General features: G+C 39.8%; 2 protein-coding genes across 2 annotated transcripts in view; one reads left to right on the top strand and one right to left on the bottom strand.

The window, feature by feature from the left end:
• Positions 1-7,538, top strand: part of aldh9a1a.1 (aldehyde dehydrogenase 9 family, member A1a, tandem duplicate 1) — a 55,621-nt gene extending 48,083 nt beyond the window's left edge. Inside the window, exons 9-11 of the mRNA XM_060830159.1 lie at positions 1,962-2,103; positions 7,019-7,131; positions 7,234-7,538. Of these exons, the coding sequence (XP_060686142.1) occupies positions 1,962-2,103; positions 7,019-7,131; positions 7,234-7,328 (350 nt within the window). The 3' untranslated portion in view covers positions 7,329-7,538. The remainder of the gene's footprint in view (positions 1-1,961; positions 2,104-7,018; positions 7,132-7,233) is intronic.
• Positions 7,539-8,678: 1,140 nt separating this feature from the next.
• Positions 8,679-12,732, bottom strand: part of mgst3a (microsomal glutathione S-transferase 3a) — a 28,535-nt gene continuing 24,481 nt past the window's right edge. Inside the window, exons 5-6 of the mRNA XM_060829694.1 lie at positions 12,573-12,645; positions 8,679-8,939 (exon numbers count right to left, since the gene is read on the bottom strand). Coding sequence (XP_060685677.1) covers positions 8,809-8,939; positions 12,573-12,645 — 204 coding nt within the window. The 3' untranslated portion in view covers positions 8,679-8,808. The remainder of the gene's footprint in view (positions 8,940-12,572; positions 12,646-12,732) is intronic.

A 12,732-nucleotide genomic window follows, 5' to 3' on the forward strand; every position in this document is an offset into this window, starting at 1 on the left:
CTGTGTAGCTTTCTTTGACAAAATCCTGGAACCCCATTCCTTACAATACTTATACATGGACGACAGCCTTGCCATGGAGGTGAGCTATCACCACCTTGAAGGCAATTGAGAATGAATTATGAATGCTGGCATAGCCAGTGATGCCAACATGCTGGGGCAGAATATATTTTTTAAAATGCCATCATCAAGTCTTGAGAACTGATTAAATTCAATAGAAACAGCAATAAATTGCCAAATTCTTTATTGCTTTTGACCGCTTTTCAAAGACTGTACTAATGGGATTTTCTACATGAATCCTCTTGATGAGCATTTTACATAAATTCTCACCTTGGCAATAACAAAGTTATTTCTCACTACAGTATAGTGATTCAGAAACAGTTTGAATTGTAGGCATTGTTAGCAAGCTCCCCCCCACCCCCTCTCCCATTTATCTGTTCATCCTGAGGCTCCCAGCCTCATTCCTGACAAAACATCGATTTTCCTGCTCCTCGGAAGCTGCCTGACGTGCTATGCCTTTCCAGCACCACATAATTCTAATCTCCAGCATCTGCAGTACTCCCTTTCGCTGAGAGGTGGTGTGTCGAGTCAGTCTGATGGCCTTTACGCTAAGGGAAATTTGATGTTGCAGGTTGGTGCTAGTTTAAGACAACAATGTCTTTCCCAGCAGGATGCTTCAGTGAGGGTCCCTATTAATGTTAATGAGTCTGCCTTTATGTTGCACATATTGTCTGGGGAATAATTTACCTCTGGAGGTCTTAATTCTGGAAGTAATTGATCAGCAGGTTGGCTATCATTTGAAGAAAGCTGCTGCCCTCCAGTTATGGGTTGGACGTATGATGTAACCCAACTCCGCCCAGGTCCATAGTTATCTGCTGTCCTTTAGGTGTCAGCTGTGACTCATGAATGTGGGAGCATACATACCTCTGAGTCATAAGGTTGTGGGTTCAAGTCTGGAAGAGCAACAGAGTACTTTGTCTGACATGTGGGTAAGGTTTAACCCTTAACTAGATCGCTTTTAAAAAAAGATTGTCAGGTGATTGTGGAATCTTGCCGTGTTGAAATTAGCTGTTGTATTTCCCAGATGATCTTGACAGCTCTTTGTGGTAGAGAGTTCCTCAGATTCACTACCTTCTAAGAGAGGAAATGCCTCCTGATCTTTATGCCTTCTGGTCCTAGACACACTATTTTGTCACAACATTATACTTCGAAAGTATTTTATGGTCTCTAAAGTGCACAGGGTGCCCTGAGGTCACAAAAGGTGCTATAGAAATGCAAGAATCCCTGTCTTTTCCATCGAATTCCTACAGGGTGGAAGTAAGCCGTTCGGCCCATCAAGTCCACACCGACCCTCCAAAGAGCATCCCACCTAGCCCCATCGCCTACCATATCATTATAACCCTGCAATTTTCATGGCTATTCCACCTAACCTGCACATCGTTGGACACTTTGGGCAATTTAGAATGGCCAATTCACCTTATCCTGCACACCTTTGGTCTGTGGGAGAAAACTGTAGAAAGACCATGCAATGGGTGGAATCAAACTGGGTCCCTGGCACTGAGGCAGCAACGCTAACCAGAGCCAACCAGATATATTAGTTAGGAACGTCATCTTCTTTAAAATCAAAGGCTTTATAAAAAATATTATAATTTTTTTTGAGGTGTTGTAACATGAAATGTATAGCTGAAGTACACTGATTCACACCCATTGGTGATGAGTTCCTGCTCTGGGCCATTCTGGTCAAGAAGTATAGTTCGATGGAAGAAACATTTCATGGAATAACCCCATTAGGTCTGTCCTGTATGTGAATCGGTGTTAGGCCTGAGAGCGCCTGACCCCTCTCTGAATTGTACATTGTCTCTGATGCTGTGGAGATGCTAAATGCAGCAGAGGAGTTAAAAGCTTCATTTCCTGTTTTGTGTTGGGGATCTATGGCATCAATAAGTAATGATCTGTGTGTGCAGGAAATTGCAACGATGAGATGACCTGTGTTAAGGAGGAGATATTTGGGCCTGTCATGTCAGTGCTGGCATTCGATACAGAGGAGGAGGCTATAGAGAGAGCAAATAACACCGACCTTGGTTTGGCAGCTGGAGTGTTCACCAGGTACAGTGGTTCATTTAATACTTACTGAGAATAGGTGTGTTTTTCCTGTAGTGTGGATCTAGTTAGATGCTCACAACCAGGATGATGATCTGGGTTGAGAAAAGAAACACTGGCTAGAATATTCAATCTTTACCACTACATGGTGCTTACTGATGAGACCAGCCCTGACCATTGGAGAGTTGCAATAGAATAACTTTCCCATATTATACCTGGTTATACACAGTGAGCATTCATATGGATGTATTTTTTCCTAACGAAAAGAATTAATCCTCAGGAGAATATGGTCCAGAACATTGATACCAGTGTTCAGAGGGTGGTTGTACCTTTTCGTGTCTCTATAATTTCAGGAAAACAGCAATGGTATGATATAATAAAGCCTCTGTGTTCACTACTTGTAGATATTTCAATCTTTAAGGCCACTTACATGTAGTCTTCTGTCTAGTTTTGCTTGCTGGATGACAATATATTTATTTTCTAAACTGAATAGTTAGATCCTCCATCATGTGATTGTCTCTGGTGTCAAAGCCCTCAAATGTGGCCTTTTGTCATAACTGAGCTCTCTACATGGCATCCTATTGAAATGTTGAAACAGAATCGGTTCCAAAACACACACTGCTGGAATAGCTCAGCAGGTCTGGCAGCATCTGCCGAGAGAAATTGGAGTTAACGTTCCAGGTCATAGAGTCATATAGTATGGAAACAGACCCTTCAGTCCAACCTGTCCATGCTGACCATAATCCCAAACTCAACAAGTCCTACCTGCCTGCATTTTGGCCCTTATCTGTCCAAACCTTTTCTTGTTCATGTACTTACCTAAATGTCTTTTAAATGTTGTAACTGTACCCACATCCACCACTTCCTCTGGAGGTTCACCCCACACATGAACCACTCTGTGTTGTTCTTTAAAAACCAATGTCCCTCCTGTCTTTTTGTGAATCTTTCTCTTCCCACTTTTAAAAAATCTTGAAATCTCCCACCCTTGGAAAAAGACACTTGCCAGTGACCCTTCCTCCGAACTCAGGGCTGCTGAGCTTTTCCAGCAATGTTTTTGTTTAGCTTCTGATTTCCAGCATCCGCAGTTCTTCCAGTTTGTAAATTGATTGCTTTTACTGATTTTGACCATCTGTTTAATGGCCTGAGTGATCCAGTTGTGTTTTAAAAAAAAGCTATTTATTGTCTAATTGTTTGAATCGGGTGTTGGGGTGCTTACATGTGAACATTCGGTTCCTGCTGTAAACCAAAGAGGAGGGAGAGTGGTTAATGTGTGGGTAAGTGAACAAATGCCTATTGGTTGAGAGCACACTATACATACTGAAACATAAAGACACTTGTAGGAAGGAATGATAATGAAGTACTGAAGTTAGAGGAAGCCAATGGCCTAGTGTTATTGTTGCTGGGCTGTTAATCCAGAGACCCAGATTTTTTTTAATTTCAAAAATATACTTTATTCTTAAAATAATTTGATGGTCTGTACAGTTGGTCATGCCATACATCCGTAAACATTCCATTTCTTGGTATACCGAGACAGAGTAATCATTCGTATATACAGGTCTGTACGATTACATATTTAGCTGAGGTGTCAGCAGAGCCCAAATGACTGGGTGGGCCCCCTGTTCTTCTTCTGGGGTTGGACTGCCCAGACCCGGATAGTATTCTGGCGAGTTCTTGAGACTGTAGAGTTCAGGTTGAATGCTGTTTGAGTGCCAACTGCTTTACATTGGTACATTTTAAAGTGGTGGTGAACAGTCTATCTGAGCCTGACTTATAGTCTTATCACAAGAATCAAACAATTGCTACAGTGTGGAAGCCATTTGGCCCATCGAGTCCACACAGATCCCTCCAAAGTGCATCCCTTTTCAGATACCCCCTGTCAGACCCTATCCCTGAAATTTCCCATGGCTAATCCACCTAACTTGTGAATCCCTGGGCATTACGGGCAATTTAGCGTGGCTGATCCACCTCATCTGCACGTCTTTGAACATAGTGATTTGAGTATAAATTACATTTTAATTTGCCCTGGTTTAAAATGTGCTCCAGTTTTGGTCACATTTTTGATCTCTGTTGCCATGGTTAAATGTTGCTAAATGTGGGATGTGGGCGTCACTGGGGAGGCCAGGATTTATTGTCCATCCATAATTGCTCAGAGGGCAGTTAAGAGTCAACCACATTATTTGGGTCTGGAGTTGCATGCAGACCAGACTGGGTAAGGATGATAGTTTCCTTCCCTACAGGACATCAGTGAATCAGGTGGGTTTATTGAGAGTCGACAGTGTTTTCTTGACTGTCATGAGATGCTTGAATTTCATTAAAACCTGAAACTAAATTCTGCCACATGCCATCAGCGGGATTTGAACCTGCATCCCCAGGATATGATCTGTGTCTCTGGATTAATAGGTTGAGCAATACCACTAGGCCATCGCCATTTTAACATCTCAAGTCGAGTGCCCCTAACATTTATAATCTAGAAACTTCTGAAGAAAGGTCAGTCGACTTGACATATTAACTCTATTTTCTTGCCAGGAGATGCTGCCAAACCTGTTGAGGCCCTCCAGCAATTTCTGATTTTTTGTTTGTTTCAGATTTCCTCCATTCACAATTCTTTGTTTTATTTTAATGCTTTATAGTCCTAGTTTATAGGTCACAATTTAAAAGTAAAGGGACGCCCACTTAAAACAAATCTGGGAATGTTTTTCCCCTTTGAGGGTTAAGTGTCATTGGCAATCCCTTCCTCAAATGGCAATGGATGCAAGAATCTTTAAATATTTTTAAGGCAGGAATAGATCATCAGGGATTTGCAGGAATGTGGTGGGATGATGATGCTCCTTTCATAAGGTTATGTTGTCATTTTTTGTTTGAGAGTTTGTAAAAGACCCAGAATCTGAAATGTCTAAATTTGAAGGATTTTAGGGCCAATTTCTTTATAACTGACAGATACTCCCTCAGGGAAAAAAACTTTCAAATTAAAAAAAACACTTGTACAATGAAAGGGGAGTGGCCTGTTCTCCCAGCCCAGCTTTTCTCTGGTTTGGTTGGGCTTTTGGCAGTCTGGCTATTCACTGAAAGCAGTGAGGCAGTCGAAAAGCTACTAGATCCAAAGAGGTAGGTCCTGGCTGATCCTCCTCCCTCTCTGACATCTCTCCATGTTTGATTTCTTTTACCTTTATGCCAAGGAGTGTTTATGGAGATTGTTGCAAGTATTTGAAACAGCTTCATTAAGATGGGATGATCTGTTGGGTTTTTGGATAGGATATGTTAGTCAGAATTCTGTTCTCTTTTGTTTTGTGACTGCATCCTTCCTGGAATATCCACATTACACTTGCTTAAAACAACTAGCAAAGTTAGGGTCTGGGCTACTTTCTTCAAAATATTTTAAGGGATCTGGCCTTGTCTGTATCGGTGGAGTTGAGGTAATATTCAGATCAGCCATGATCTTATTGAGTGGCAGAGCAGGCTAGAAGGGCCAAATGGCCTACTCTTGTTTATATGGTTATAATGTGCGCACTTAATAATGCTGATATTTAGCTAATGAAAACTTTTATGTTTACATCCAAAGCACAGGCAGTGTTCACTGTTTACCCATTTTACTGATTGTGACTTCAACTAGCAGTATGCAAGCCCATATTCTGCAAGGTTGGACTTTTGTGAGGGATAGTCTAAACAATTTCTTATACCTCACTGGGTCACATGCTGGAAATCAACCCAGCTATTCCTAGAGTTGTCACAAAAGTTAACATTTTATCAAAGTATGTTAATTTAACTGTATTCGGTCTTAGAGTAAGATTAAAAACTCGGACCGGGTTCCGGTACTTGATAAGCATTATAGGAAGGATATCTTTAAGCTGCAGAGGGTCCAGAAGAGATTTATCAGGATGTTGTGGGGAATGGAGGGTTTGAGCTATAAAAGTGGGCTGGATATGTTGGAACTTTTCTCACAGCAGTGTAGGAATTTGAGGGGTGACTTAGAGGTTTATAAAATCATGAGGGGTATAGAGAAGGTAAATAGCAGGTGTCTTTTCTCTAGAGTTGAGGATTTCAGGACTAGAGGCATATTTTTAAAGTGAGTGGAGAAAGATTTTAAAGACAGGAGGGGCACGTTTTTTAATCCAGTGGTTCATGTATGGAATGAATTTCCAAAAGTGGTGGATGCTGGTACAGTTATAACACTTTAAAAGACATTTTGGATAAATACATGAATAAGAAATGTTTGGAGGGATATGGGCCAAGCACAAGCAGGTGGGGACTAGCTTAATCTGGGATTATGGACTGGTTGGAGCAAAAAATATGTTTCCATGCTGTAATTAGATTTTAGCTACAGGTAAACAATTAGAAACTGTCAATAAATAATGCTATAAATTAAAACTCTAACCCCCTTTTACAAAGCTCCCTTTACATATCCATGCAGACCGGCACACACAAGAAAACGTTTTTGTGGGTGATGGGAAAGACTGGGAAGGCAGATCACTAGTTCCTGTCTATCGGCTGCTGAGATGATGCTTTTGACTCCTCAATGCATCTTCTCCAGGTCCTTCTGTTTTACTTGCAGGAAACAGTGTGACTGGTTCACAATTTAAAAGTCTGACTTTTTGATTAAAAGCCACAGCACTTCCATTAAGTGTCAGCAGCTTACCTTTCTTGGGGGGGGAGGGAGGGAGGGAGGAAGGAAGTGCAGCAATCCATTCCACAATCCTTGGTTCTTAAAACAGTTCATTTGCATCCTTCTGTCCGCAATCAGAAAAATAAACAAAAAACTATACGGTCTTTCCAAATTGACTACCTTCAAGTGATGAACAATTGTGAGAAATGCCACTTTTATTGGACAACTGTTAATTAAGGAGATGGTGGAGGGGGATGTTTGTTTGTGTTCACTATAGATTTGCTGGAGGCATTTATCAAGTGTGTGATGATTTATTTCCAGAGATCTGACTCGAGCTCATCGGATGGCAGCTGCTCTTGAGGCAGGGACGTGTTTTATAAACAACTACAATGTCTCTCCCATTGAAATACCTTTTGGAGGATATAAAATGTCAGGTACAAATCCATTCTGTTATTTGGAGTGGGGGGAAAAAACCTCATTATTTCCAGAGTAAGTAAACTTGCAGATAACTAAAAAAGAAATCTCAACTGTTGCAGGGTTTGGAAAAGAAAATGGAACAGCGACGATTGAATATTATACACAACTGAAAAGCGTTTATGTGGAAATGGGAGATCCAGAATGTTCTTTCTAAACTCCAATACTGTTCATGCCTAAATGCAATCTATTGTTTCAGGTTAGTTTGTAACAGCGATTGGACATTTGAATCAGAAAACTGTCCGTTGCTATTCTGTAATCCGAAAGTTTACTATCGCCATTCAGACTGTCAGTAAAATTATTTTTGCTATGCTGTCCTTCATTAAAATTGGATTGCCTTGCTTCTTAATAAAATCATAGAAATGGCTTCAATGTTTTCAATAGTAACTTATTCTTGCAGGACTTAGTGTAACTTTAGGTTGGATTGAGGCAGAGTGCATTGACCAATTTCTAATAAAAACACTTTTGTATTGATGGAAGTTTTGACCTAAACTACTGAACGTCATTGTAGCCTCTACCCCTTCGTCTCTTGCTTGAAAGAAAGGTAACCCAACATCTGTAAATTTTGCAGCTGAAATTTAAATGGGGAATCCCAAGGTGGATATGTAGCTATACAATAAATTGGATTTTGGTACCACTAATCTGTATTAAAGTTCTTAGTACTGACTTTTGATGTGTAAAAGCAGAAGATTAATGTGTTGCTTGGCAATGAATAGCATCTGAAAACTCACCACTTTCAAATGGGTGGAAAGGTAAATTACAAAAATAATTAGCAAATTCAGTTTTATTTTAAATCATGGATTCAGTTCTGTGTAAACTGCAGACAAACTACTTTGCACTTAGTTTAAAAGGTTTGTAATTTGTTTTCAGGACAGAATGAGTATACTGTTATTTCTATGCAACATGTTCATTAATGTTACTTTGCCAACTTCCAACAACTGAATTTCTTAATGACTGAAGAATACCCCAGCTTTCAAAAAAAAGACCTTGTGGAAATAAACTGAGAATTGATGTTATTCAATAACATCAATCTTGGTATGTAGTGTTTTTTGTTTATATTACTACACTTTGAAGAACCAGTTGCTGTTTTCACAGAGCCGCTGCTGAGACAGATGCTATGTTTACTAAACAGGCAGATGTGGTTTCAGTGCACTGCTGAGGATGACGTGTTATACTAAGACGTCATCTTGTGAGTAAAGGCGAAATTCCTTGGATGAGGCTTTAACCTCACTCATTTGGGTAAGAATGCTACAATAGAGCCAAGCTGATAATTAACCTTATTTTCCCATTCTCAACTTCTGCCCTTTCCAGAACTAATAGCAGGGAAAAAATATAGATTATATAATCGTGACTGATATTTGAATTGTAGTCTGGAGCTTGTCCTGTTCAACCTTCTGGTTACTGAATAAGGTGAGATGCTCAGTTTAAGGCACACTTTTTTTTTACATTTTGGAAAATGTAAAAAAAAATGTATGGAAGAATACTGCTTCATAATTTAACAAAACAATTACCACAGGCAAGAACTTTATTCTCATTTTATAAAAAAGGTCCACCATACAAACATCAGAAGCAAGTGGTTGCTATTAGAGATAAAGTTACTGCCAAGTGATTTTGCTAGGAGTGTACACTCATCAAGATTATAAATTCATAGGCCTCCCATAGCAAGATCTGTGCCATCCCAGTTGGTGAAATCCAAATGATACTGCAGTTCCCATGAGTCCCAGCAGTGCTATTGAACTAAAGTTACCATATCTTCTCTTGCTAGGATCTAAGAGGGAACACAAAGGAATTATGAATTTCAGTTAATAAAAATGTAATACAAAGTAATTAAAAGAAAAATGCCGGCTTAACCTGATGCTCATATCCATCACGTTCTTTCAATGTTGAATGATGACTAGTTCACCGTTAGACAAAGGCAACTTAGAGATAGGCAACTACTGGTCTAGAAACACCAACACCCTTCAAGTTGTGAAACCAAACATTAGTGCAGAAGAGCTTTACAGGGTCTACAGAATGCTTTTAACCCTATAAATCAGGCACATTTGATATTAGGACAGAAAAGCTTGGTCTGTGTGTTATGCTTTGAGGAGGAGATTGATTGATTGGAGCAGATGTTGCATGAGGTAAAACGTTTCTTAGCACTCAAATTATAAAATGTGACAGATATTTAACCCAGATGTTTGAAAATCCCTTGGCACATCTGTTTTAGTGCATTATCAGCCCAATAATGCTTGAAAACCCCTGTAAACACAGGAAGATGTCTTAAAAGCTCCTAACCTTTGTTGGAGTTTGCATTGGCAAACTAGCAAATTCTGTTTAACTTGGACAATTGTGAAGATCTGGATCCCAGACAGACTCCTATGCTTCGGGATCAGACAAAGAAACAACGGAATGAGGTCTGTATAAAGCAAGGTTCAGTTTATCAAAGTAAGGCAGCCTGATGCAATTCTGTCCAGCAACACACAGGTTAAAGCCTCTGTGCTATATGAAATTGCACAATAAGCAATTATGTTTTTTCAAAAATCAGTACAGTCTTAATTACAAAAAAAGTCCAAACAACTATAATAAGGTGACATGATTGACATTAGGCTAATCCAACGATATTTCCTGGGAAACAGTTCTTGTTTTACTCTATCATCATCCCATGCTAGCAGTTCAAGGTTAGTTCGAGTGGTTCATAAAATTAATTATGAAAACTCTATATAGTTTGCCTTACCTTCTATTACAGCTAATTCAGCAAAGCAGCAGTATAGGTTTCACAAAGGCAAATCATAACTTGCAGCCATTTTGGAGGAAGAGGAAGTATGGCATTCTTTGGCTGCCATCGAATTGGATTAATTTGATCCATGCCTTCACATTTATGATGTGATCATAGAATGACCAAAGGGGGCAAATAAGGATTCAAAAATTTGAATCCTGGCTGTTGTCAAAAGCAATAAATATACGTAGATTTTTAATAACACAACAAAATGGCTGCAAGGTATGGTTTGACTTTGTGAACCAATACTGCTGCTTTGCTGAATTAGCTGTAATAGAAGATAAGGCAAACAATAGTTTTCATAAAATGAATTATGAATCATTAATTGACCACTCGAACTAACTTGAACTGCTAGCATGGGATGATAGATTAAAACAAGAACTGTTTCCCAGGAAATATTATTGACATTTTCCCTGGACCGTCGGAGGCTGAGGGGTGACCTTTATAGAGGTTTACAAAATTATGGGGGGGCATGGATAGGGTAAATAGGCTAAGTCTCTTCCCTGGGGGTGGGGAGTCCAGAACTAGAGGACATAGGTTTAGGGTGAGAGGGGAAAGATATAAAAGAGACATAACCTTTTCACGCAGAGGGTGGTACATGTATGGAATGAGCTACCAGAGGAAGTGGTAAGGCTGATACAATTACAACATTTAAGAGGCATTTGGATGGATATATGAATAGGGTTTGGAGGGATATGGGCCTGGTGCTGGCTGGTGGGACTAGATTGTTTTTACCTCATTGTGTGATTTTTAACAATGACTGCAGATGCTGGAAACCAGATTCTGGAATAGAGTGGTGCTGGAAAAGCACAGTAGTTCAGGCAGCGTCCGAGGAGCAGGAAAATTATGCTACTTTTTCCCCAGCCCCCACCCTCCTCTCATTTCTCTCTCCACTCTTCAGGCACTCTGCCTGTATTCCTGATGAAGGGCTTTTGCCAGAAACATTGATTTTCCTGCTCCTCGGGTGCCGCCTGAACTGCTGTGCTTTTCCAGCACCACTATTTTAAAAATCACACAACACCAGGTTATAGTCCAACAGGTTTAATTGGAAGCACACTAGCTTCCAATTAAACCTGTTGGACTATAACCTGGTGTTGTGTAATTTTTAACTTTGTACACTCCAGTCCAACACTGGCATCTCCAAACTGGGACTAGATTGGGTTGGGATATCTGGTCGGCATGGACGGGTTGGACCGAAGGGTCTGTTTCCATGCTGTACATCTCTATGACTCTATTAGGCTAATCCAATCATGTCATCTTAGTATCGTTGATTGGACTTCTTTCGGTAATTAAGGTTGCACTGATACTTGAAAAACATAAAAATTGCTTGTTGCGCAATTTCGTCACTGAGCATTGAAGCTATAACCTGTGTGTTGCTGGACAGAATTGTCAGGCTGCCTTACTTTATTAAACTGATAACCTTGCTTTATACAGATTGCATTCTGTTGATTCTTTGACCACTGTCAAGGCCAAGGGGTCCCGCCTGGGATCCAGATCTTCAGTTGCAGTGTCTATAAGAATGCTCCATATTCCTACAACACTTCAGGGAAAAAGCATTTAAGAAAAAAAAATCTGCATATTAGCCTATAAATTAGATGAGCAATATTGTGAAGTGTTAGAGAAAAAGAGTGTGATTTTAGGTGCAGGCAGTTCAGTGCGAAACCTTAATCAGGCCCAGATTGACCCATGTGCTATTTGAGAGAGGCTTTTGAAACTATGTCTCTGACGAAGATCCTTTTGTTTCCTACTGAAAATTAATTGGTTAGTTTTTAAAGACGTAAAAATTTTGGATGTGCAGTTTTCTGAAAGAGGAAGCAAAGCCACTGATTGGCCGGAGACTGAAAATTAGAGGAAGAGATTGTAATCCAATTGAAACCAGTTAGGAAAGGCCAATGAAGGCGAACTTTAAGTTGTTCAACCTGGATCTAGGTTAGCTCTTCATATTTGTTCAGTTTGACACATGGTAGATACACAATGGCTTCAGCAGGAACATGTGGGAGACTCAAACACAGAGTGCGGGTTCTCCATGTCTCACCCCCACCTTGAGGTCAGCCTACCTCCAGGTTGGACAGGACACACACTGTAGGTGCCAGTGATATAACTACCATTCTTCTATATGCTCCCAAGCTTTGAGCCTGAGAAACCTAGCCAACTCATTGAACGTTTAAATTCCCAATCGGTCTCCCTTCACCTGCCTGCTCCTCCTGGATTGAGATCAGATTGACTTTACTTCATTTTAAACCTCTGATCTAGCTAAGCACTTGATTTAGGAGTTAAAATTAATCCCAGTGTATTTTAAGCAGTACCTTTAAATATACAGTTTTGAAAATAAAAGCAAATTTAAAACCATTGTAGATGTCCTCATTAAAGTGTATTTTTACTTTTAAAAGAGTTAACACGGAGTTGTTTTTTCAGCCGATTTTACCTTGTGCTGCTAAAAAAGTTAACTTCATTCAGGAGAATTGCTAACTTTTTAGCTTCCGTTAGTGTTAAACCCAAATAATGTTGTTGTTATTATTAGGAAATCAAAGTGCAAGTTGTCATCTCATCCTGTTGAGGATGATTAGTAAATGTCTATATTTCAAATGATGCAGAAATGTAAGCAGTTTGTTTTATACACTTGATTTAGGATAAAGTATTTACCTCCACTGGAATAGCCATGTGCATAAACAAGTCTTCCAATTATCCAAATTCCACCGAGTGTACTTGCCAGTCGCTTTTAAAAAAAGAAAAAAAAACACCATTCATAAGATTCCCTGAACTTGGAATACTTGACAGGACTGGCAGACAAGCACGTGTAAAG

This window comes from Hemiscyllium ocellatum, chromosome 9 (genome assembly GCF_020745735.1).
Source record: "Hemiscyllium ocellatum isolate sHemOce1 chromosome 9, sHemOce1.pat.X.cur, whole genome shotgun sequence".
In the NCBI taxonomy this organism is placed as follows: Eukaryota; Metazoa; Chordata; class Chondrichthyes; order Orectolobiformes; family Hemiscylliidae; genus Hemiscyllium; species Hemiscyllium ocellatum.